General features: G+C 46.1%; 1 protein-coding gene across 1 annotated transcript in view; it reads right to left on the bottom strand.

The window, feature by feature from the left end:
- DNAH14 (dynein axonemal heavy chain 14) overlaps positions 1–27,383 on the bottom strand; it is a 418,175-nt gene that overhangs the window by 271,257 nt on the left and 119,535 nt on the right. The window contains exons 17-20 of the mRNA XM_077485830.1: positions 16,564–16,911; positions 11,240–11,581; positions 5,201–5,603; positions 117–307 (exon numbers count right to left, since the gene is read on the bottom strand). Coding sequence (XP_077341956.1) covers positions 117–307; positions 5,201–5,603; positions 11,240–11,581; positions 16,564–16,911 — 1,284 coding nt within the window. The remainder of the gene's footprint in view (positions 1–116; positions 308–5,200; positions 5,604–11,239; positions 11,582–16,563; positions 16,912–27,383) is intronic.

Raw genomic sequence — 27,383 nt, 5'->3', positions numbered from 1 at the left:
ATTGTCTCATCTCAAGGGGCATTGCTGTCCAGGTACATAATTCCACATTTGTATTTTCTAAAAATCTCAGAGTTGGAACACTTTTTGCTAAAATAATTTAGTTAGATTACACTTACTCTAAATTCCAGAAGATTTCCCAAGGTGAAATTCTTGTCTCTCGTAATCATGCGACCAATAGTGAAATGTATGGCATCCCAATGTCGAGTTTGGAGACACGGATTCCTTAGTGCCACCACAATGGGTAAACTTTGTTTAAAGTCCAAGATGGATTGCTTCAGACTGGTCACAACATCATTGGGCGGCAATCCTAAAAAGGGGTCAAAGATTGTTTTCAGCTGGTTTTAGAAGGAATTTGGCTCCAACATATCTTACTTTTCATGGTAAAAACATACAAGAGTTGTTACGATAAGTGAATGTAAACCCATGCAGTGAAATCTATTATAAGCTTTCCTGTTCAAAACTTTTATTTTGGGATTTTGAGTACAGCATAAAATCTCTTGAAAGCTTGAACATGTTAATATAATTTCAAAATTCATCCATTTTTATAGCTGCAGTTTTCAATAAAATAATGCCTAGTAACCCAGCCATGAAAGTCTTTGTATAGGTGCTTCTTCTTATAAGATGTCAATGCTCTGTCCCTGTCTGCTAATTGTCAGCCTGTCACAAACACCCCTGATGGAGATTAAACCTAGTACAAAGGGGCCAAATTTTGTGTGAAATCGGCTGGTTCAATAAAAACTATAAGGCCGCGTACACACGCGCGGACTGTTTGCCCAACCTTGTTCGTCAAACAGTTTCGGCAAACAGTCCGCTCAAAATTTGCATGAGCGGACTTGCCCACACACGAGCGGACTGTTTGACGAATAAGGTTGGGCAAACAGTTCGCTCAACTTTTGAAATGAACGGACTCGCCCACGTAAGGAGGAGGCAAATCCGCCCATTTCGAGCGCGTGTACAGGTAGGCGGGGCCCGCGAAGGAGACGTCGCGGGCTCCGCCGCCTGGAATGGGCTTAAAGGGGAACCCCAACGCCGAAAAAAATCGGCGTGGGGGTTCCCCCAAAGTCCACACCAGACCCTTGTCCGAGCACGCTACCCGGCCGGCCAGGAAAGGGGGGCGAGCGAGCGCGCCCCCCCTCCTGAGCCGTACCAGGCCGCGTGCCCTCAACATGGGGGGGTGCCTTGGGGAAGGGGGGGCCGCGCGGCCCCCCCACCCCAAAGCACCTTGTCCCCATGTTGATGAGGACAAGGGCCTCTTCCCGACAACCCTGGCCGTTGGTTGTCGGGGTCTGCGGGCGGGGGGCTTATCGGAATCCGGGAGCCCCCTTTAAGAAGGGGGCCCCCGGATACCGGCCCCCCACCCTATGTGAATGAGTATGGGGTACAATGTACCCCTACCCATTCACCTGTGAAATAAAGTACAAAAAAAAACACAACACAGGGAAAAAATATTTTATTGCACAGCTCCGGGGGTCTTCCGTCTTCGGGGGTCTTCTCGCCGGACTCCTCCGCTATCTGTGTGTAGCTCTTTTACTAGCGGAGGAGTCCGGCTTTCTTCCTCCCCGCCGCCGGCCTCTTCTCCCGACTTCGGGGGTCTTGTCCCCCTCTTCGGTTCTTCTGCCGGGCCACCGCGCCTTCTTGTAGCTCTTTTACAGGCGGTGGCCCGGTCTTCTGTCGCCGCTGTCGTCGCCGCCGCCGCCTTCCGTTCTTGTTCTTCTTCTTGTTCTTCTTCTTCTTCTCCTGGAGATGTTGACTCGACGAGCTCTCCGGCCGGAATGCCAGGGACACGCTCCGCTGCCACTTATATAGTGACAATGGGGCGGTGTCACATGGTATATGTCACATGGGTTGGTCACATGGTGACCCCGCCCCCTTACGATGTCATAGTCCCCATGTGACATCAACCCATGTGACCAACCCATGTGACATATACCATGTGACACCGCCCCATTGTCACTATATAAGTGACCGCACAGCGCGGCTCTAGCATTCCGGCCGGAGAGCTCGTCGAGTCAACATCTCCAGGAGAAGAAGAAGAAGAAGAAGAAGAACAAGAACGGAAGGCGGCGGCGGCGGCAACGACAGCGGCGACAGAAGACCGGGCCACCGCCTGTAAAAGAGCTACAAGAAGGCGCGGTGGCCCGGCAGAAGAACCGAAGGCGGCGACAGAAGAACGGAAGGCAGCGGCGACAGAAGACCGGGCCACCGCCTGTAAAAGAGCTACAAGAAGGCGCGGTGGCCCGGCAGAAGAACCGAAGAGGGGGACAAGACCCCCGAAGTCGGGAGAAGAGGCCGGCGGCGGGGAGGAAGAAAGCCGGACTCCTCCGCTAGTAAAAGAGCTACACACAGATAGCGGAGGAGTCCGGCGAGAAGACCCCCGAAGACGGAAGACCCCCGGAGCTGTGCAATAAAATATTTTTTCCCTGTGTTGTGTTTTTTTTTGTACTTTATTTCACAGATGAATGGGTAGGGGTACATTGTACCCCATACTCATTCACATAGGGTGGGGGGCCGGTATCCGGGGGCACCCTTCTTAAAGGGGGCTCCCGGATTCCGATAAGCCCCCCGCCCGCAGACCCCGACAACCAACGGCCAGGGTTGTCGGGAAGAGGCCCTTGTCCTCATCAACATGGGGACAAGGTGCTTTGGGGTGGGGGGGCCGCGCGGCCCCCCCTTCCCCAAGGCACCCCCCCATGTTGAGGGCACGCGGCCTGGTACGGCTCAGGAGGGGGGGCGCGCTCGCTCGCCCCCCTTTCCTGGCCGGCCGGGTAGCGTGCTCGGACAAGGGTCTGGTGTGGACTTTGGGGGAACCCCCACGCCGATTTTTTTCGGCGTTGGGGTTCCCCTTTAAGCCCATTCCAGGCGGCGGAGCCCGCGACGTCTCCTTCGCAGGCCCCGCCTACCTGTACACGCGCTCGAAGTGGGCGGACTTTCCGAGCGGGAACAGTCCGCTCATTTCGAAAGTACAGCGGACAGGCCCACACACGGGCGGACTGTTCGCTCAAACACAGTTTCAGCGGACAGTTTTTCGGAATTTCCGAAAGACTTTGTCCGTCCAACTGTCCGCTGAAACTGTCCGCTGAAAGCCCACACACGAGCGGACTGTCCGCCCAAACACTGTTCAGCGGACAAGGTTGGGCGAACAGTCCGCCCGTGTGTACGCGGCCTAAGACATTCGGGCCGTGTGTATGGCAGCCAGTCCGACTGAAACCGGCTGTTCAGCTGGCTTCTGTTGGACCAGTATGCTGGAAAACCAACCAATAGCTGAGAGCACTGACTGGAGTATTTGGGCAAGGGGGCCATCACCCTGTCAGAACACAATAGAACAGCATGGGAGATTGTTGTATCAACATTGGATTGTTAGTACAGGAGCTCCGACTGCTGTACTAACTAGTGGTGTGTATTAGGCTTAAAAGTGGTCATGGTGACAAACACTGGTTAGACATGATCCATTGTTGTCACCATCAGGAAACCTGCCCTAAGAAAGCAATACAGTTATTGCTGGATTGTAAATACAGGAAATATTTGCAGGAGTTCAGCAGGACTGAGATACAACAAAAAATTTCAAAAAGGGTAAAAACAAGCATTTTATTAAAAAAATTACATTTGTTTAATATACACGGGGACTTTAGCCAACTAAATGTCATTAAATAAGGTTTTACATGTATGTATGTATGTAAACATACATGTAAACATGTATGTTTACATGGAAGTTTTACATACAACAGTGGTGCAACAATGGGTCTGTCTTTGCATAGGGACAACAAGTCACATCCAAGTCGTACCCATCCAAAGTTATGTTAAAGTTGCATCAAAGTTGTGTCAAAGTTGCACTCCAAAGTCGTGCAACTTTGGAGTAGTACAAGTGTAAATGGAGACCTAAAGTCAACATTTTAAACTTTTAAAAGTCCTGCTCAAAGATACCCTGTCAGGGAATAAATAATGCAAGTAAAGGTGCCCTGCAAAAGAAGACATTGCATACTCACCCCTCTGGCAGTCTGTTTCTCCTACCTTCCCACTGTTTGAGTGCTGCAATCTCTGCCTGCCCTTATCTTCAACATTTGATATTTCCAGGAGTGGTGAAACCTTGTTAAATGGTTCCATCCTTAGACCCCCTATGTCATTTTAAAATACAGATTCTGCATAGACTAAGGGGAGGTAGGACACAGGAGGCTGCAAAAGAGAGAAAAATATACAAAGGGCATACTAAGGGCAAATAGGCCGATCACTTTGCAAGGAAAATTGCAATTTTCAAGGGAATTTGTCTCAGAGCTTGGTGAATGTGGTGAAGTTTCACTTTGCAAAGAATACACTTCACATGCAAGGGAAAAACAAAGAAATTTTGCTTGCACATGTTTGCATAATGGACATCAGCAGAGCTTCACCTCATTCATTAAGCTGTGGGGAAAATTCCCTTGCAAACTGCAACTTCCCTTGCAAAGTTAACAGCCTAATAAATAAATGATTACTCCCCCCTATGAGGACAAATGTTACAGCTGTCTTCATAACACAAAATGGATATAAGATAATACAAAAATATACACAGTGATGTAGCACCACACCACTATATACAGTTAAAAAAAAAAAAAATCAACAACCTATTTGCCTTTAGTAAATCAACTCCAGTGTCTTCTTATTCAGTGCACCTTTATTTGCAATATATTTAAATTCACTATAAGACATGTCACCTTGTCCCTCCAGGGCAAATTGAAAGTGTCTCTGGAATGGGCATCCCCCAACCTCTTGATAACTCATTTGGACTCTTGAATGTCCCTTTTGGTTGTGTTGGCAAATACAATACTGCCTTAGTCAAGTGACAGTATTTTGAGCCAATTGCTAGGCCATGGCACCATCACACGGGAGAAGATCACAAATTCCCCATTCCAAAAACTGTTTGGTATTAATTCTTGTTGACTGTGGAGGAGCTGTGCGGAAGTACCAATAATCTGAGAATAAGGGGGTCAGGGGGCCATTTGCAGAGATATTGTCATTGCCTGTTTGGTCAAAGGGTCAGTGTCCTTTTAACGGCAGACAGCACAAGATGGCTCCTATTACCTTTGTTAGCAGGGAAAGCCTCCTTCAAACCCCTCTGTGATTTATTTCATTTTGGTAGTGTGGCATTGGAATTTTGTCAGCTTTGACTGTTATGCTAGACAAATAAGCAGTGCTGAGTATTTAAAACTTGCAAACAATGACAAACTACCTTTTTCAAGCATAAACAACGTGTGGCTGAAACGATTGACATCTCGCTGTATTATGTCCACATTGAGGCTTTCGAAGGAGGTGAGTCTCCACTCTGCTGACAGTCTTGCCCATTCTTCTTTGGCTTCCCAAAGGAGCTTCCTCAAACTCAAATCAGACTCAACCTCAGAAAGCTCGCCATTGACCATCTGGGTGGTGATGGCATCTCCAGAGCTCTTCTGTGATAGTAACACATCCAATAACTTTGCCTTCATCTGAGTGATTGAACTGCCAAACCGCTCCTGGTATGAAGAGTAACATTGGGCCTTGTTGGCGATAACCTCAAACTCCTCCAACAAGTTGACGATTACTTCTTTGGCTTCCGGAGGGAAAGTGTCAACTTCTAGAAGTATTGGGTTCCTTACCTACAAATATAAACTGATGTTAAATCCACAACAATAGTGGGGGTATCATTGTCAGTTACAACCATGTGTACAAACTTCTGTGTTAGCATACAGTGCCTTGAAAAAGTATTTATACCCTTTGGAATTTCCCACATTTTGTCATGTTACAATCAAAAACGTAAATGTATTTTATTGGGATTTTATGTGATAGACCAACACAACGTGGCACATAATTGGAAGGAAAATGATAAACCTAATTAGTAATTAGAGTCCACCTGTATGTAATTTTTTTCTCAGTATAAATACAGCTGTTCTGAGAAGCCCTCCGAGGTTTGTTAGAGAACCTTAGTTAACAAACAGCAGCATGAAGGCCAAGGAACAAACCAGACAGGTCAGGGATAACGTTGTGGAGAAGCACTGTTCGATCCATCATCTGAAAATGGAAAGAGTATGGCACAACTGCAAACCTACAAAATACATGGCCGTCGACCTAAACTGACAGGCCAGGCAAGGAGAGCATTAATCAGAGAAGCAGCCAAGAGGCCCATGGTAACTCTGGAGAAGCTGCAGAAATCCACAGCTCAGGTGGGAGAATCTGTCCAATGGACAACTATTAGTCGTGCACTCCAAAAATCTGGTCTTTATGGAAGAGTGGCAAGAAGAGAGCCAATGTTGAAAGAAAGCCATAAGAATTCCTGTTTGCAGTTTGTGAGAAGCCTTGTGTGGGACACAGCAAACCATGCAGAAGAAGGTGCTCTACTCAGATGAGACCAAAATTGAACTTTTTGGCCTAAAAGCAAAGCGCTATGTTTGGCAAAAAACTAACACTGCACATCACCCTGAACACACCATCCCCACCGTGAAAAATGGTGGTGGCAGCATCATGTTGTGCTTTTCTTCAGCAGGGACAGGGAAGTTGGTCAGAGTTGATGGGAAGATGGATGGAGGCAAATAAAGGGCAATCTTAGAAGAAAACCTGTTAGAACCTGCAAAAGACTTGAAACTGGGGCGGAGGTTCACCTTTCAGAAGAACAACAACCCTAAACATACATACAAAGCTACAATGGAATGGTTTAGAATGATCAAAGCATATTCATGTGTTAGAATGGCCCAGTCAAAGTCCAGACCTAAATCCAATTGAGAATCTGTGGCAAGACTTGAAAATTGCTGTTCGCAGACGCTCTCCATCCAATCCGACAGAGCTTGAACTATTTTGAAAAGAAGAATGTGCAAAAAATGTCCCTCTATAAATGTGCAAAGCTGGTAGAGACATACCCAAAAAAGACTTGCAGTTGTAATTGCAGCGAAAGGCGGTTCTACAAAGTATTCACTCAGATGGGCGAATACAAATACACGCCACACTTTTCACATATTTATTTGTAAAAAAAAATTGAAAACCATTTATAATTTTCCTTCCACTTCACAATTATGTGCCACTTTGTGTTGGTCTATCACATAAAATCCCAAATAAAATACATTTACATTTTTGCTTGTAACATGAGAAAATGTGAAAAATTTCAAGGGCTATGAATACTTTTTCAAGACACTGTATATACAGCTGTAGTTACTTACTAATTAATGAGAATAACATCCATTTGTAATTTTGTTAATAATATTATTTTGGTAGCCAATAATTAAAGTGTAACTAAAAGCAAAGCTTTTTTTTTAGTTTTGGATAGAGTGGAGAGGTATTAGAACAGTTTTTATTGCTGTCTGTGCACCTATTAGGGAGATTCAACCTCTCTATTTGTTCTGTTTACTGTTACAATCAGGGGAAACCTTCTAAAGTGGGCACCAGCTCTGGTGAAGCACAAGGATTCCCTCACTTTGGAGGAACTTTCTCTCACTTCCTGTTTTGGCTATGGGACAGGAAGTGAAGGGAAATCTCCCCAATGGAACACAGATTTAAAAAAACTGATGGGGGTTGTAACCCTCCCTTCGGTGTTGCCAACCATCACTATTTTTACTGGCAGCCAGTAAAAAAATAGGCACTTTTCTCCTGCCAGTAAATGCCAGTGACAGGAAAAGGTTGCCAGTTAAAAATGTTTGCGACCATAAAAGTGCCTGCTACTATGTGTTTAGGCAGCGCCGGCGGGGGAAGGTCTGGTGGAGGTGGTGCCTGAAGGTGTTGTGTGATGTCATGGTGATGAGCGGACCAGTTGGAGCCTCATGTGTGGATCTGTTGGACGGGAGCAAGGCAAGCCGTCAGTGCTGATTGGACTGAAGGGACAACCAGGAGTGGAGGAAGACTCAGGAGGGGACGCGTCGTGTCGGTGAGGTGTCGTCATCATCTGTGCTCCCACATACTGCTGTCAGTTTCACTGTGAGGGTCAATTTCATGTGTGTGTGCCACCCATTCTAATTTCTCGCCCTCCTGAGTCCTGTCCCTAAGATACTTACTATATGGAAAATAAAATAAGAAATATGTATTTTGCACATTGCTAATTGCATATTGTACTGGTTTGTTGCCTAAATACTGAAATTTGCACGTAAAACTGTAATTTTGTAACTCTTGGAAATGCCAGTAAAGACGTGTGTGTCAGTAAATTTTGGTGTCATGTCAGTAAATTTTAATTTGGTAGGTTGGCAACACTGCCTCCCTTACTCTATCCAAAATGGGAAAAAAGGTTTTGCCTTTAGGCACACTTCTAAAACAAACAAAAATGTAGAATTTATTGCTGCCAAAAAAAACTATAAGAAAATATTTGAAATCAGCAGGGCCCTGATTTATATATGTAATATTATACTGGTGATTTCTATCAACTCCAGTAGGCCTGCAACTGGCTTGTTCATCGATTATGCTTCCATCTCCCTCAAGAGCTGGTTCTGACGAGCTCAGTAGATTATTTAAAAAAAGGCTTGGATTGATGGATTCTTTCCTAAATGCACATAATATAACTGGATACTAATATTTATAAGTAATTTTAATCCAGAGAATATCCCATTGCCTCTTGGGAGATCAGGAAGGATTTTTTCCCCCTGCTGGAGCAAATTGGATCATGCTTCACTGGGGTTTTTTTTGCCTTCCTCTTGATGAACTGTGGGTATAGGATAGTGTTGGTGATGGTTTTCTATTTGTGTGCGTGTTTTTTTTTTTTGTTTTTTTGCATGTTGGTTGAACTGGATAGGCTAATGTATTTTTTCAACCAGATTAACTATGTAACTATACCTCTTGGAGATGAAGACATACATGGGGTTGTGGGAAATTATGACAGACATGGTGCTATCAGAGCTGAGGAAACTTTCTTAAAGGCTTAAAGACAGGGGTTGTGAGGGGTGGAGTTGGATGGCAGGTGAGTGCAGTGTCAAATGTGTACAGGCATCAAGATAGAAGGAATACAGTATCAGAACAGGAGGGTGTTGAGGGGAGGTGGGTGCAGAGGATGTGGGTGAGCATTGTCTGGGAGCTGACAAGAGAGATGGGGCTTTGGGTGGTGCAGACAAAGTGCAGTAGGAGGTAATGGCTTGGGGGAGGAAGAGATAGTGGGAGGTATCAACAGACCAATGCCACTCTGCACCACTGGTGCATTCTCTATATACAACACCCTTCTATCATTTCCCTCATCAAGGACCAGTGATCCACAATTACCTGTTCTCCAGCACCCCTCACCACCCCACCAGCCACCTGTCATGATGCATCCTTGCCAATGCCACCTAAATTCACTGCACCTACCCCTCCAGAACCCCTATTGCTAAATCCAATTCAGTCAAAATAACTGCTGTGGTCAACATCTTTTTTTACTAAACTAATACTGTACTCTGGATTCATATGATAAGCTCATGTTTGCACACCTGGCCTGAAATTCATGCAACTGGCATTTTGCACACTGAGCTACCACCAGAAATGTAGCATGCCACTACATTTAGGGTGGCCGAGAAGGACAGTATGGGGAGATGGCTGAGAAAGAAAGCAGTATCGGAAAAAGAGGATGCTGGGAGAGGAAAGGTGGGTGCAATGGAAGTGGGGGAGCTTTGTCCTGAAGTTGATGGCAGGCATGGGGCTATAGGAAGTGAGGCAACTTGAATAATAAACAGGGATGGGTAGTAGAAGGTGGAGCTGGATAACATGAGAGTCCTGTGTCTGGTTTTGCAGGCACCCAGATTCATAGGCAAAGGAGCTAAAGGTCAGGAGAGGACTGGGGTGTTAGGGTGCTGGGAGTTGCAGGAAGCTAACACGGAGAAGCTAGGTGAGGGGGGTAGCAGTATTAGGGCTGTAGGAAGTAAAGGGGGAGACTGCAGAACTGTAGGGTCACACGGGGAAAACAGTTTGGGTAAAAGGTGTCAGCATAAGGTGAGGCAACTTGGATAATAGTGGTGGAGTAGGGGGTGGAGCTGAACGGCAGATGAGTGCAATGTCAGGTGTGTGGGGACACCCAGATGTGGATGGGGGGCTGTTAATTGGGGGTAAAATGGTAACAGAGGAGCTGAGTAAGGGGAGAGCAGTATTGTAAGTGTGAAAAGAATAAGGGTGAGGGGAGAGCAGGTGTGTAGGGTAACATGGAGAACTCAGTTTCAGTAAAAAGGGGTAAAGGTGGTGGGAGACAAGGGGGGCTTTCGCATGTGAAGCATGGTAACATACAACATACAGCTGATGAGTAAGGGAAGTAATATAGTGGCTCCTAACTGTAGGTGGGTGTAGAACTAATGCAATTGGGAAATGAGAGAAGGCAGGGATCATTGAGAATAAGCAGGTGCAGGCTGATGACAGAAAGAGGACTGTTGGTTACTTTGATCCAAAGGGGAGCATTGGGCATGCACAGTTGTATTGGAGGTACAGGATGACTTTGGCATGCTGCTGGGGTGATGCAAGCTGGACAGGGGGCTGCTGTGGATGGCAACATACCCCCCCCCCCCCCCACACACGCACACACACTTTTACTCCTTGCAATCTTTCTAGGGCTCTACCAACCCCCCATCCCCCTCCATCCTCCAACTGGGGTCCCCTAGCACATCCATGTCATGTTTGTTTTTTAAATCAGATATTTTTTATTTTGGTTCATATAAAGGTAAAAAACTACCAGTACTTCCAATGATTCTCAGCATAAAACTATTTTCTTTCACCTAGCACAAGCCACAACTCCCAGTCCCCCCCTCACCATTTAGCCAGCAGACTCTCTACCTGCCTGTCACACTGCATCCCCTCTAAATGCTCCCTACATTGACTGCATACAACCCTTCAAAATCCTAGATTTTTTGTCTAAAATATTCCTCTTTAGATCTTAGTTATGTAAAACCACTTCTAATATCAGCTTTGTGAAGCCGTAAGACCCATCCAGGATTAGAGTCAGCTGTGCTATTTTTGTTTAAAAAAATGTTTAAAGATGATTTGTAATTTTTATCTTAATTTCTCGATTGGTAAAAAAAAACTTTATTAAGTCTCCATCTGTAGGGGGTATTAAAATTTGAATATAATGAAAACATTTTCCTGATTGGACGAGGTTATACTGCTACAAATTAGATTTTTAGTTTTTAGGGAAATACACAGTACGTGTTAAAGTAGAACAAACACTTGCTAAAGATGATATGTTCAACTTTCCTTTCTGTGCTATAATCTACTTTATAGCAGCCTCTGCCTTTAGAAAACCCTTCCATGGAATGCTTGTACCACACTGAGCATTACTGTACATGTACAAAACCAGTGCAGGCGATAAACTTACTTTGATCTTAAAATCCATTAACTCAAAGTGCAAGTTAGAAATATACTTGTCCAAATCCCCGCTGAACTTTACAATGTCCTCATCTTTCTTAGCTTCGCAGTAGAGAACCATAGATTTCAGCTGCTGGAAGTAGGGAGTTAGGCTCTGATACATCGCCATTTCCTCTGAAGGGATGTTAATACCATAGTCTTTAGCAACGGAGTACAGCTGGATGATTGTATTATATTGTTTCTCGAAGGCAGGAAGGTCCGAAGAGATCTGACCCAGGAACGTCAGGTGCTCCACAAACTCTTCCACGTTGGTCAGTACCAGGTTTAGCTTTTGCAATGACTTATGTATGACCTGGAAGAGAGTACAGATATATTCACAATATTGTAGAAAAAATAAATATAACATGTCAGCTTGGGGACCAAGTCTACCTTTTATACATTTTCTATTGGTAGCATATTTGCAGTTCCTTATCCACTGTCTAAATTAAATCACCATTTCTTCCTTTTTCACTTATATGTTTACTTAACTCTGTTTTTCTGGATCCCTTTTTGGCAGCCATTAATGTACATAGAGTGTATAGTAGAGTGTAGAGTGTAGATTGCATCTGTGTATATAAACAGCTGCTGCAGATCACATAATGTTGCCTGCAACTAAGAGTGTATGAGGATCAGTAACCAATTACTAATTTGTGTCTTATGCCCTGTACAAACGATTGGACTTTCCGACAATAAAACCATGGAATTTTGTTCGAAGGTTGTTGGCTCCAACTTGTCTTGCATACAAACGGTCACACAAATGTTGGCCAACAATTACAAACATAGTGACATACAAGACTTACGGCAAGCCTATAAAAAGAAAGTTCAATAGTCATGCGTCACCCTTTGGGCTCCTTCTTCTAATGTTGTGTTTGGTGAGCATTGATTCCAAGCATGCATGGACTTTTGTGCAACAGACTTGTGTACACACGATTGGAAAGTTTGACAACAAAAATTTGTTGGTGGAAAATTTGAGAACCTGCTAGCCAACATTTGTTGGCGCAAAGTACGACAACAAATGTTTGATGGAGCATACACACGGTCAGACTTTCCGCCAACAAGCTCACATCCAAAATTTGTTGTCGGAAAGCCCAATCGTGTGTACGGGGCATTAGTCTTGATAAGGTATCTTCAATCCATATTGTGTCCATCATCATAGACTGATTTAAATATCAGGAAACTTTATAAGCATAGAATGTTATTTCCCTGCATAGTGGAGCTCTAGGATCCAATCGGGTGTGCTGCATTCATATGTGTTAAAGTGCAACGTGTATATGTGCAAACATGCATAAAAATGTGACACCAAATATCATAAATAAGTCTCAAAATTAGAAAGCTGAACCACCTAATACCATTAAAAGTGCATCAATACTAAAAGAATTTTGCAATGTTCTTTGTATATAATGGATCTTCAAGCCAATTAAACACCCAGTGTTCAAAGAAAAACTCCTTCACCAATATAGATTTGCTGTTTGAGATTGTGGATCTTTTCAATGAGCTCCAATCACTGCTCCACTGCATTATCTCAATCACAGATGCATCTTGCCATGGAGTATGTAAGGAGTGAGGGGAAAGAAGGAAAAATGCTTCTCATAGCGTAATATAGTTCACACAAGCATTTAATAAAAGCAATTATAGTTTCCACTCACATATTTCAAGTGCCTGCCTGGCACTAAGAATAACATGCTCAACTCAGATGAATGCTTCCCTTATATCACATAACACGGGCTCCGACCATTCACAATGCTATATCGTCAGTGTCCCTGTCTCAGTTATCATTTATACTTACCTAGGTGGATGCAGCTTTGATCCGATGCTGCATCTGTCACTGTCGGCCCTGCAGTGAGAACTGAACAAGCAAACACTGCTAGTCGCTCAGTTCTCCCCCTCCACTCTAAAAAGAAAGCCATGACTGTCAGTCAGTGGCTCTATGCTCTCCCCTCCAGTGCCCACTGGAGTGCTGGGCTGTGGGGAGGGGGCAGGAGGGGCTGGCTCAGGGTCTCAGAGGATCGCTGAGAGCCTGAGCCAGGTTCCAGTCCAGACTGGGTGGATACTGACCATATGGTTGGGATATTTCCCAAGGCTGGACCACTTGAGTGACATCAGCCAACGTCATGTGAGTGAGCTCAGCCAGTGGTGGAATTACCAGGGTTGCAAAAGTCGCACTTGTGACCGGGTCCTGGTGTTTTCCCACTGTCATGGGCCCTAGCGGGGTTGCTGGCCGCAGGGCTGAGCTGAGAGCATCTCTCTCATACAGCCCAGAGCTGTCACTGACAGTTCACCCTCCCTCTTCCCTCGCACGGATGGGAGAGGAGAGAGCCGACCTGCTCCTTCTCCTCCCGCTCCTCTCCTCCTGTGTGCACAGTGGGAAATGTGAATCCAAACAGCTGAATTTGATCATTCAGCTGCTGGGTTTCACACTTCCCATGGTGCACACACAGGAGGAGAGGGGCAGGAGAAGAAGCAGATGAGCTCTCTTCTCTCCCTTCCTTGCCAGGGAGGAGGGAGGGGGAACTGTCATTGCCGGATCTGTGCTGTAGGAAAGACACTCTCAGCTCAGAGTCCTGCTTAGGTGGCACTAATAGGCAGCACTGATGGGCAGCGCTGATAGGTGACATTGATGAGCACTGATAGGCAGCACTGATAGGCGGCATCGATGAGCACTGATAGGCTGCACTGATAGATGGTACTGGTGGGCACTGATTGGGCTGCACTGATAATCAAGGCACTGGTGATCAGTGCCCTTATTATCAGTGTAAACAATGTACTGACAGTTTTGCTGGTTAACGGCTCTCCTTTCCTCACACACACACCGTAGGAGGAAAGGACTGCTGATAACCGGCAAGTCTGTTTACATGCGATCTGTGATTGGCTTTTTACCATGATTCATGATCAGCTGTGTCTAAAGGAGACCTTTTTATATTTAATAGAGTTAAAAAAAAGTGCGGAAACCTTTTGATGAACCCTTGTACATCATTTACTGCTTTATTAACCACTTCCCGCTCGCCATATAGCAGAATGACGGCCAGAATGTGGTTTCACTATCCTGACTGGGCGTCATATGACATCCAGCAGGATAAGCCGCGGGAGCGTGCAGCGCAGCGATCGTTGGTGTGGTATATCAGTCTGACATACTGCATCTCCAATCTAGGTAAAGAGCCTCTGACGTAGGCTCTTTACTATGTGATCAGCTGTGTCCAATCACAGCTGATCACAGTGTAAACAGGAAGAGCCGTTTATCGACTTTTTCTCCACTCTCACTGATGCGAGTAGAGGAGAGCCGATTGCCTGCTCCCTGGGAGGGGGGTCTGCGCTGATTGATTAACAGTGCAGCCCCCCCAGAGGATGCCCACCCGTGCCCAAGAGGTGTGCCCACCCAATCAGTGCCCATTATAGATGCCAATCAGTGCCCATAAGTAATGCCTTTCAGTGCCTCATCAGTGTTGCCTATCAGTGCCACCTATCAGTGCCACCTATCAGTACCCATCAGTGTCACCTTTCAGTGCCCATCAGTGCCACCTATGAGTGCCCATCAGTGCTGCCTATTAATGCTCATCAGTGCTGCATATCAGTCCCCATCAGTGCTGCATATTAGTGCCCATCATCAGTGCCACCACATTACTGCCACGTCATCAGTGCCACGTCATCAGTGCCCATCATTGCAGCCTCATCAATGCCCATCAGTGATGGGGAAAACGTACATATTTACAACATTTTATAACAGAAACAAAGAAAAACTTTTTTTTTTCAAAATTCTTTTATGTTTAGCAAAAAATAAAAACCCCAGAGGTGATCAAATACCACCAAAAGAAAGCTCTATTTGTGGGAACAAAATTTAAAAAAACGTTGTTTTGGTACAGTGTAGCATGACTGCGCAATTGTCATTTAAAAAGCAACAGCACTGAAAGCTGAAAATTGGCTTGGGCAGGGAGGGGGAAAAGTGCTCTGTATTGAAGTGGTTAAACAAATCTGTAGATGTATTCACACCCAGAAGGCAGTGTCCAATTTGGTTATTGACAAAAAAACAGAGTCCTCTTCAGTCATCACCAAGCAAAAGTCAAAACCACCCCAGCTCTCATTTTTAAGTAAATATGATTGTATAGAATATTATTAATTTTTCAAAGGGAAATTATTAATTTTCAAAGACAAGATCCGATTGTGTACTGCATGCATTATTCATAGCCCAGTGAATCGAGAATCCGGTGATAAATTCTTCTGTAATATATTCGTTTTGAACACAAATGAGCTAAATTAACACATCTGTTACTCCATTATTTTGTTATGAGAATCAGGCACATTCAGCTCTCAACCAGTGACATATGAAATTAACCACTTGTGAAATTCCCCTAAACAGCAACTTGAGCAAATCTAATGAACAGCATTGGTACTTTTCCCAAAAGGTTTTATCATTCAAAACATTTTCATTGTTATGCTGGAAGGGTGGTTTGCTTCATTGATTAAAATTATAACACAAAACTCATACTAGAATAATGTGAAACAAAAAAGGAAACAAGCTTATGTATGGTTTGTCTAGGCACGGGAAAGCAACAGGTTCTCTTTAATGTTGGCCTTACCAGCAGTACATACTTATGATCCCTTAACTCCCCCGCCACTTAGTTCAGCTGGAGGGAGACTGTGCTTAAGCTACCCTTTCCTCTCACATGACAGTGATGATGATTAATGACTGGATGCTCAGGCACCTAGCGAGTGAGTGAGTCCTGCTTGGACCTTGAAGAAGGGGACATACCCGAAAGCTTGTCCTGAAAAATTGTATGTTAGTGCAAATAAAAAAAGTATCACGGACAGTACTCAATTTTCTGAGTCCTCAGTGTAACTCCAAATTGCAATCTTACGCAGGGCTTTTTTTCTTCCTTGCTCCTGGTGGCTGAGCAGAGTGGAGGGTGAGTAAAAGAAAGTTAAATGTGTAAGCTATTGGTGGAACTGGCATGTGCAATGGTGCTGGGGTGGTTCACAGGAGCTCTTGCCATAATATGCAAGTATGCACAGGTTACTTGTTCGTTTTGGCAGACTTACTTCCGAGTTTACCCTCCTCGAAAAATGACAAGTGTGACATTCCTGTTGGACCATCACTTGCAGCTGCTGCCATCTTCTCTGCTACTCCAACAACTTATTTCTTCAACAATGGGCAAGCCAATGTGATGCAACTCCCATCCATGATGAGCACGGAACTTATAGCACTTAGCTTCACTCTCAGCATCTTACAGATAGATCTGCTGCTAAACTCAGTAGCTTAGCTACAAAACCACTTGAAACTCATATTGAGTGAACAGCACTTACCTCCAGAAGCTGGATGTTCTTAGCGTAGGCGATAGTGGGCAGCGAGGCATGAATAATATCAACAACTGATTGCAAATGCTGCAGACAGGCTGCCTGGAACTCTGAGCTCTTCACTTTAACAGCACCAACTCTCCGCTCTATATTCATCTGTTCACAGTCCATGATGAAACCTCTAAACATGGACAGAATGTTTCGGTATTCCTCAGGTGACAGCTCAGCTTGACCACTGGATATTTTGCCTTTCACCTTCTCTGCCGTTTCCACCATGGAGCAGAACTTGTTAAAATGCCTGCTGTAAGCCTCAACTTCCTCCATGGAGAGTTTGACAATTAAAAAGATCTTTTTCACCTTAATATGGTAAGATAAACAGTGAGAAAACAAAAAGATAAACATTAACCTTTAGGCGATTATGGGTCGTACATGAAAAGACACATCAAAGGGAAGTTTCAGTGTTTTTGATTTCGATTTTTTGGTTTACAATAGAGAGAAAAGGTCAAATGTAAAACCGTATATAAGTAACAGGACCATAAAAACAGTGTTCAAGTATACAATGACAATTCCGGAAGGAATCAGGAAGTTTCTATATGTCTATAAGATTAAAGCCAGTGACTCAGAGTGCTCTTGATACAAAAGATGTTAACGGGTTTCGGTCTTTGCAGCCTCATGCAAAAGCCGAAATGCGTTAGCATCTTTTGTATCATGAGTTTATACATGCAGCCAATAAAGAATTTTCTTTGCAAGAGCACTCAGAATCGCCAGCTTTAATCTTATCGATATCTACTACCTTGGGAGTTAACTGTCCCAGCCACAGCACCGGACTCCAGCACCTGGATATAAAATATAGCGGTTGAGCTTGGATATATTTTTCTAAGTCTTATTTATTGTGTTCAGTACCAAAATATACCCTTTAATATTTCTTCCGTAAATATGAAATACTATTTATGAATGCTTTAATTATTAATCACCACTTTCAGTTAGTAAAACATTAATTACAGAGAATTATAGATACCTACCTTTCCCATTAGAGACAGGAATGTCTCATTCAGTCAGTCTAGAAAGGCTTCCAAAAGGGTGCAGGCAGTGCTTGGCTTTCTTATTAGAAAGTTCAGCATGCTTTAAAAACAGTATAAAAAAATTATATAAATGTGACCAAAACCATTGTAATATCCCTTAAGATAAATATTCCTATTTTTTTCTTACTAGGATTCATTATACAAGTATTTTTATAGATCAAACATGACCGACACAGCTTGTTGGACCTCTTATTCTAAAACCATAGACTATAATATGGAATTTTGCACCTTTGCAGCAATAACAGCCTCCACCCTTCTGAGAAGGCTTTCCACAAGATTTTGGAATGTGTCTGTGGGAATTTGTGTTCATTCAGCTAAAAGAACATTTGTGAGGTCAGATATTGGTGTTGGTTGAGAAGATCTGTCTCACAATCAGTTTTCTAATTCATCCCAAATGTATTTAGTAACGTTTGGGTCAGTTCACAGTTCCTCCACCCCAAACTGGCCAAACCATGTCCATATGAAGATGGCTTTATGCACAATAATATTAGAACATAAACAATTCCTTCCCTAAACTGTTGTCACAAGGTTAGAAGTACAAATTGTCTGAATGTCTTTGTTTTCCAAAGTATTAATAGAACTCTGAACTAGTGCCAGTACACAGGGTGGTAGTTTTGAGCGGTGGCGTAGGGATCTGGAGACCATTAGTGATGAGGAATGGGAGCAAGCTCTGGTGAATTTGACCAGAGTCTCCCTATCCTCCTCACAATGTTTGAGCCAGTTATTTATTATTCACAGGTCTCACTATACTCCTCAAAAACTACATACTTGGGGTAAAGCAGCTACACCAAACTGTCCAAGATGTACTAGTGAAACGGGCACACTTATACACAATGTGGCTTGCCCTAAACTGCATTGATATTGGGAGTAAATATATTCGATACCTTAAACACTCTATGCTCCACACATGCTTATTCAGATCCAAAATTAGCTTTGCTCAGGATTATATCGGAAGGTTTCCTTCCATCTGAAATGCATATGTATATAGCCTGTAAACTCATATTGCAGAAATGGATATCAAACTCCCCACCAACAATTGACCAAAAATTGGTCAATGGTCTGATGCGATTCATTTTAAATTGCGAAGGGAGGAATTGACATATAAACACAGGAAATGCCCAAAAAATTCTGGAACATTTGGTCTCGATGGCTAGACTCTAATCTGGGGGTCTTCAAACTATGGCCCTCCAGATGTTCAGGAACTACAATTCCCATCATGCCCAGTCATGTTTGTGAATGTTAGAGTTTTACAATGCCTCATGGGGTGTGTAGTTCTGGAACAGCTGGAGGGCCGTAGTTTGAGGATCCCTGCTCTAATCTGTTTGTGCAAATAGGTTGAGTCCACGGATGAGTTTGTTGTAAGTTAGCAGTGTAGTAGATAATTGGTATGAGATAACTGTACATATGAGCCATTAAGGTGTAGTCGCTAAATTGAATATATTGGTTTACCTTAAATAGTTGCTAGTTTTATATATGAAGAATGTAATTATTAATGCTATGGTATAAGCAGGGGTACTGAATTAAAATTCAAGAGGTCCGGTTGGTAACATTTTCTTTCTGAAGAGGTCCGAATCTCATTCTTCTTTTATGACTCAGGGCATTCACGTCACAGCCCCCTTTATATTAGTGTCCTCAGTCCCCCTTTTCCCAACACGCCCCCCCTTACATCACAACCCCCTTTCACATCAGAGCCACCCAACATTACAGCCCCACGTACATCCCAGCACCCCCTGCAATGATAGACCCCTTCCCTCACATCACAGTCCCCCTTGCAATCTTAACCCTCACATCACAGCTCACCCTCTCCCGACATCACAGCCCTCCTCCACACATTACAAACCCTTCATATAACAGCCCCCCTCTCACATCACAGCCCCCCATAGCATATCTCCCCCCTCACATCACAGCCCCCCATATAACAGCTCCCCTCTCACATCACAGTCTGCTTTATCACAGTTCCCCCCTCACATAACCGCTCCCCCATATCATAGCTCCCTTCTGACATCACAGCCCCCTCTTTTCCCTGCTCCTACTTTCACTTCACAGCCCCCCACCCCCCCCCCCTCCATATGACAGCTCCCCTCTCTGACATCACGTCACCCCCGATAATCTTTCCCCTACCTTAACTCAGTGTTGTGGAAAACGGGAGAGTGGGGGGTGGATACCTCTTCTGGGTGTGTTTGCCTGCCTTCAATGCTAGGCTCCGTGCCTTCCGTCCTCCTCCTTGCTTTGGGTTGTGAGTGCATTGGGGGGAGGGGTTTGACAACCGAAGCTCCCCAATTTCTTCCACCATCTTGCTGTGACTTCCAACAGCGGTGGCGGCGGGCAGGTGCATGCGAGGGAGGGGGGGATCTGGGTCCTCCTTGCTCTGAGTTCAGTGGGGCCCGAGTGCATTGGGAGGAGGGGTTGGGCAGTTGCTGCTCCCCCTGTAGACCTTTCGTTCCTCCCACCACTCTGCTGTGACTTCAACAGTGGTGACAGGCAGGTGCAAAGGGGAGGGGGGGGGTTCAGGTCCAGGTCCACACTGCCATTCCTTACGCCCTCTACAGGGAAGTGATTCTTAACAGTTGCAGTGCCAGGAGGAGAGGAGTCCACTCAGGCTGCTGGGTGGTGAAGATGCAGCATGGACTAGACTGTCACGGTGTAAGTTCTTAAGTAATAATTGAATAATCTGTAAGGTGCATAATCTATTTTATTTTTTATTTTTTTTGTAGTTGTTATAGTAATATTGTATGTTTAGTGTGCTTGTTTTCTATGTAATAGTCTTGTTGTAAATTGTGGAAAAACTATTTTTAATAAAAAAGTATTTGATTTAAAAAAATTAACAGAACCCTTTATTATAAACACCTGAACTCAATCATTCGGAGGGGAGTTCACATACTGTTCTTTATGCAGAGTTGATGTGCTGGTCAGGCATCAACAAACTTTTTGCCATATAGTTGTAGCACCCTCTAGTGTGTGCTACTAGAAGTAAGAGTAGATAAAAGCATTTTCTAGCCCAGGGATAAACCTGAGTCACCGAATATGGGTCAGGGTTATTAGAGGTCAAGGCCGGGTGACAACTCTTTGCAGCTCTCTTGTGTGCCCCCCCCCCCCCATTTCTAGAATGTTGGAGAATATTCTAGAAGCTAGTGGGTAGTGGCTAGGAGGGGCTGCCTTGAAAATTTTCTAATCCCCAGGAGTGGGCTTGGAAAATGGAGAAGCGGTGCTGAGAAGGGGCTGTCAGTGGCCCTTGGGGGATCCCTGCCAGGGAGGAGTTTTACCTCGGGCTGGAGTTTAGGAAAGCTGACCTTGAAGGATATCACCACAGGAGGAAATTGGAGGGATTCATGCCAAAGAGGCAGCATGACAGAGCAAGTAGAGACAGTGAGTAGATCAGCACAGTGCAGGGGTAAGACAAGGAGAGAGACTGTCAGCTGTAACAGTGCTCTCTTGAAGACTGCGGTGTGTCAAGTCTTCATCTAATCTTGCCCAGGGGAATCTCTATGTGTTTGTGCCAGTAAGGAGGACTGGGGGAAGTAAGCAGCCAGGCGGGCTGGTAGTCTTCAGCAGTGATACAACTGGGCTCAGTGTCTACAGGGAGGCAAAATGAGCTGCTGTTCACTGGGGATGTACCTAACCTGTAATGGGCTGCTGCTGAATTTACAAGAATAGGATTTTTATATAAAGCTTACCTGTAAAATCCTTTTCTTGAGAGTACATCACGGGACACAGGAGCTCATTACATAGTGGGTTATATAGGCACCTCTGGTGATTGGACACTGGTTAACCCCAATTAAGGAGAATTCCTCCCCTATATAACCCCTCCCATATGGGAGGCACCTCAGTTTTGTAGCAAAGCAATAGGAAACCACGTAAAACCCAAGAGGGGCGGGAGCCCTGTGTCCCGTGATGTACTCTCAAGAAAAGGATTTTACAGGTAAGCTGTATATAAAAATCCTATTTTCTTGATCATACATCACGGGACACAGGAGCTCATTACATAGTGGGATGTCCCAAAGCAATGCTCAGATTGAGGGGAGGGAGACACAGATCATAATTATAGACCGCCATGGGCCGGAGGACCTAAACTGCAGCCTGCAGTACACTGCGCCCAAAGGCGATATCCTCTTGCCCTCTGACATCCACCTGATAGAATCTGGTGAATGTGTGGACTGATGACCAAGTTGAAGCCTTACAGATCTGAGCCAGGGAGGCCTGGTGATGCATTGCCCAAGAAGCACTTACAGCCCTAGTAGAGTGCGCTTTCACTTGAAAAGGGGGGAATTTTCCCTTTAACACTATAGGCCTGAGAAATAATCTGTCTAATCCACCTTGAGAGAGTGGATTTTGATGCCGCCTGGCCCTTCCTAGGGCCTTCCGGCAAAATAAATAAGCAATCAGTTTTCCTTATCTGAGCCATTGCTTGAAGATAGATACTGATTGCCCTAACCACATCCAAAGTGTGCAAAGATTCTTCTGCGGACTGTGGGTCCGGAAAAAAGGATGGTAGAATTACATCTTGATTCAAATGGAATCCCGAAACCACCTTAGGTAGAAAGGACCTGTTGGGGCGCATGACCACCCGGTCCTTATGAACAATTATATACGGCTCTTTGCTGGAGAGAGCTGCTAGTTCTGACACTCTTCTAGCTGTGGATATGGCTACCAAGAAAACCAATTTTTTGGTCAAAAGAACTAATGAAGCTAGATGCAAAGGTTCAAAAGTTTGGCCCTGCAAAGCCGAGAGAACCAAATTCAGATCCCATGGGCATACCGGAGGTTTGACTGGCGGTCTTATCTGCATAGCCCCCTGGATGAAAGCCCGCACCAGGGAATGCGATGCAAGTGGCTTCTGAAAAAAAACTGACAAGGCCGAAATCTGCACCTTGATAGTGTTTACGGCCAAATTCATTTCTAGGCCTGACTGGAGAAAGGCCAAGATCCTGCTAATGACATACTTTCTAGGATGCCATTCCCTGAGTTCACACCAGGAAACATATGCCCCCCAGATTTTGTAGTAAATAAGCCTGGAGGCCGGCTTTCTGGCATTAACCAGAGTAGAAAGGACTGGCCTCGAAAGCCCACGGTCTCAGAATGTGGGTTTTAGCAGCCAAACCGTCAAATTCAGACTGTGTAAAGCAGGATGGTAAATTGGACCCTGTGAGAGCAGATCTGGCCGGAGAGGGAGGATCCATGGCCTGCCTACTGCCAACTTCATGATCTCTGCGTACCACGGTCGCCTGGGCCAAGCCGGGGCTACCAAAAGAACCAATTTTGTCTCACTCTTGACTCTTCCCAGGAACCGCGACAGAAGCTGGCACAGGGGGAAGGCATAAATCAGATTGTTCTGATCCCAGGGAACTGTCAGAGCATCTGACCCCTGAGCAAGAGTATCTCTTGTTCTTGACACGAATTTGTCCAGTTTTCTGTTGAACCTGGACGCAAACAGATCTACGTCTGGAGTACCCCACCTGCGACATATGTCCAAAAACACGTCGGGGTGCAGAGCCCATTCTCCTGGGCACAACTGCTGGCGGCTCAGAAAATCCGCCTGCCAATTTTCCACTCCTGGAATGAAGACTGCAGAAAGGCATGGAACATGCTTTTCTGCCCAGACAAGTATGCGATTCACCTCTTTTTGCGCAACCAGACTCCTGGTACCGCCCTGGTGATTGATATAGGCCACTGCTGTGGCATTGTCGGACTGAACCTGAACAGGGAGACCCCGTAGTCTGGAAGACCACTTTATGAGAGCCATATAAACTGCCTGGATCTCCAAGACATTTATGGGCAATAGCTTCTTGATCGCAGACCATTTCCCCTGCGAGCACGTCTCCTCTAACCCTGTCAGGCTGGCATCTGTCGTAATAACCTTCCATGGAAGAGGAAGAAAAGTTTTGCCTTTCAGCAAATTCTCAGTTTGTAACCACCAGACGAGACTCTTGTGTGTCCCTGGGGATAGACGCATAGGAAGATCCAAGGATTGGGGCTTCCTGTTCCAAGCCGCAAGGATGCATCTTTGCAGAGACCTTGAGTGGAACTGGGCAAATGGAACGGCATCGAAGGAGGCGACCATTTTCCCTAACAGTCTCATGCACAACCGAATGGGGGAAGATCTCCTGCCCAGAATTAAGCGCACCAGATTCCCGATGGCCAAGGCTTTTGGCCTTGGAAGAAACACCTTGCCCTGAGCGGTGTCGATAAACATACCCAGGTATTCCAACCTGGTAGCAGGCTGTAGGGACGACTTTTCTAGGTTTATAATCCAACCTAGACATTCCAGGTGTTCTAGCGTTCTGGAAACACTGTGGTTCAGGAACGCTACTGTTTTTTCCATGAGAAGCAAGTCATCTAGATAAGCCATGACGGCTATACCCCGAGCTCTTAGGTTTGCCAAGAGAGGGTCCAGAATCTTTGTGAAGACTCGAGGGGCCGTAGCGAGCCCGAACGGCAAGGCCACAAATTGAAAATGGTGCCGCTCTACCGCGAACCTTAGATACTTTTGGTGTGCGGGAAAAATTGGCACATGGAGATATGCATCCTTGATGTCTATTGATGCCATAAACTCTCCCCCTTGCGGGGAGGAGACCACAGTGCGAATTGACTGCATTCGGAAGGACCGGATGCGTAAAAACCGATTCAGATCCTTCAGATCCAGGATACGTCTGACACTTCCATTTGGCTTTGAAACGGTGAAGAGATTCGAGTAAAACCCTGAACCCTGTTCTTTTGGGTCCACTTCTACTATCACCCCCTGGGATAGTAAGTGATCTAAGGCCAGAAATAGCCGTTTTTGCTTTACTGGGTCCCTGGGGATCCATGACCTTAGAAAGCGAGAAGGTGGAATCTCCTGAAACTCTAGCTTGTAGCCCAGAGATACCTAAGAGAGCACCCACTTGTCCCGGATCTCTTCCCGCCAGGCTTCCGCAAACTGCCGAAGCCTTCCCCCCACTCAGCCGAGCGGGGGCGCCCCTTCACAAGGAAGCTTTTGGGCTCTGCTAGGCAGGCTTTCGCCCCCAAGTCTTTTTCTGCCCCTGGGCCCGGCCCTGAGCCTTTCCTGTAGAGGAGGGTTGAGAAGGCCGTCGCCACTGCTTAGAGCTTGATGCTCCGGGAGAGAGAGAACGCCTAAATGATGTTTGCTCCTTTTGACTGGAAGGAGAGTAGATTTACCCCCTGAAATTTTTTGGACGAATTTGTCTAATTCTTCTCCAAACAGACGTTCCCCTTTAAACGGGAACCCAATCAAATGCTTCTTGCATGATAGCTCAGCTGCCCAATTCTTTAGCCACAGGGCCCTTCGCATGTGTACCAACAGGAGAGACAAACGAGATGCTTGTTGGACAGAATCCAAAATCCCATCAATCATGAAACACAGAATTTGAGGTATTTCTGCATAATTCTCCACTTCCTCACTGGGAAGGAGGCCAAGCATCTGCTTAACCTGTTCCTTGAGGAACTGACACAACCCCACGGCTGTGACTGTAGGTTGCACTACAGCGCCAGTCATGGAAAAGGAGGCTTTTAATAGTTACATAGTTACATAGTTAGTAAGGTTGAATAAAGACACCAGTCCATCCAGTTCAACCTGAGTGAATAATGTTTCCAACCTCTTATCAGTTGGATTTTTAAATACCTGAGCATTATCCAACGGACAGGTCAGGTTTTTATTCACACAAGAAACAGCCGTATCGACAGATGGGACCCCCCATTTCTTGGTGAAACTTTCCTCCAGAGGATAATGCATAGAAAACCTTTTAGGAGGAGCAAACAGTTTATCGGGATGTCCCCAATCTTCATACATCAATTTATCCATTAAGGGATGAATTGGAAAGGAAAAAGCAGTCTGTGGGACTTTCCTGACTCCCAGGGAAGAAACAGAGGACGTAGCGACTTCAGCAGCAGGCATTCTGAATGTGGATATGGATCCGGTTTGTTGTAGTCCTTAGGCCCCTGCAGGGACCTGCACAGAGCTTTCTTCATAGCACATGTTTTACGTGACCAACCACCATAGACACTGGTGAAAAAACTGAGGTGCTTCCCATATGGGAGGGGTTATATAGGGGAGGAATTCTCCTTAATTGGGGTTAACCAGTGTCCAATCACCAGAGGTGCCTATATAACCCACTATGTAATGAGCTCCTGTGTCCCGTGATGTATGTGTCAGGGTCGTTACCTGGATGGTCGCGGTGCTGCCCGTGTTGGTGCGCGCCGATGTCCTGCGGTGCGTGCTGGGGTGCGTGTTCCTGTGCGTGCGGCGTTGCGCGCCCCTGTGGGCGCTGGTGCGCGTCGGTGTGTGCCCTCGCGTGCCCCTGCTGGCGCTGGTGCGCGTCAGCGCGCTGTGGTGGGCACTTCGGGTACCGCTGGTGTGTCTGCCGGCGTTCGGGGGCGCGCGCCCGCGGGTGCGCGCGCGCCCGTGCGCGTCGGCGCGCGCCCGTGCGCGGTGCTTGGCGCCAAACGGCCTATTTAGGTCTGCCACTGACATCTCCCAGGTGCTGCCTGATCAACAGCTTCTCGGTTCCTGTCCCGTTGTTCGTATCCTGTGTTCCTGTTTGCTTACCTCCTGACGACCCGGCTTTCCCTTGACACCGCTGACCTCTGCCTGCATCTGACCTCGGCCTGTTTGACCTCTCTTTTGCCTGCTCCTTCTGTGCCTCTGCTGCCCGCCTGTTGCCGTACCCTGCCTGCACCCGGACTTGCCTGCTCTGCTCCTGTTCTGTACCCAGTTGCCTGTGTCCTATCTACACACCTGCTGCCAGAAGCTTCCTGCAAGTTCCTGCTCCTGGAGCCATATCACAGGCTCTCTTACCACTCCGCACTCTCAGCCACCTGTCTGCTCTATCAGGGGTTGTAAGTCGGACACGTACGGGAGACCACCCTCTGCCCAAGCGGACTCATCGGTTCGGTAAGTGCCAGCCTGACAGTATCAGGCAGCCATGACTGAGTCCGGGCAGGGGGCCTCCCCTATGGATGAGTTATGCAGACATTTGGCCGGTCTGACCCAAGCCGTGAAGAGTCTCCAGGATGGCTACTCAAGGTTGGAGGAGCAAGTCCAAGCCTTGTCCTCCTCATCTAACCCTCAAGGAACCTCCCCCACCGGTCTTTCATCTGCACCCTCCGTAGTGATGCTTCCTCCAGAGCCAAGGGTACCTACACCCGAGAGGTTTTCCGGCGATCGCACCAAGTATCGTGCGTTTCGCAACTCCTGCGAATTGTACTTCGCACTGCAGCCCCGGACATTCTCTCTAGAGGCAACCAAGGTGGGCTTTGTGATATCCCTGTTGTCCGGCGAGCCTCAAACCTGGGCCCATCGTTTATTGGAGCAGAAATCTGGAACCCTGGATAGCCTTGACAACTTCTTCTTGGCCATGTCTCAGCTCTATGAGGACCCTCAGTTGACGGCGACTGCAGAAGCCGCTCTACACTCTCTCCAACAAGGTCGCAGAGCGGCCGAGGACTATGCAGTGGAGTTTCGCCGTTGGAGCTCCGACACGGATTGGAATGACGCCGCCTTGCGTCACCAATTCCGGATGGGACTTTCTGACCCCCTTAAGGATGAGTTGGCACGGGTAGGAATACCACAAACCCTGGACGAGTTAGTCAACCTCTCCATTCAGATTGACCGCCGGTTAAGGGAACGCCGGTCGGAGAGGTCCTCCAGCCACTTCCGTCCCACCTGGGTGCTCCCCAAGGTTCCCAGTTCTGCTGGTCAGTTCTCTTCTACCTCTTCTGCTCCCACTCAGGAAGCTCCGGAACCAATGCAGCTCG

The sequence above is a fragment of the Lithobates pipiens genome, unplaced genomic scaffold, assembly GCF_037356315.1.
Source record: "Lithobates pipiens isolate NorthernLeopardFrog02 unplaced genomic scaffold, aLitPip1_a1.2 Scaffold_18, whole genome shotgun sequence".
Classification (NCBI taxonomy): Eukaryota; Metazoa; Chordata; class Amphibia; order Anura; family Ranidae; genus Lithobates; species Lithobates pipiens.
This window is presented reverse-complemented; position numbering and strand designations above follow the sequence as displayed.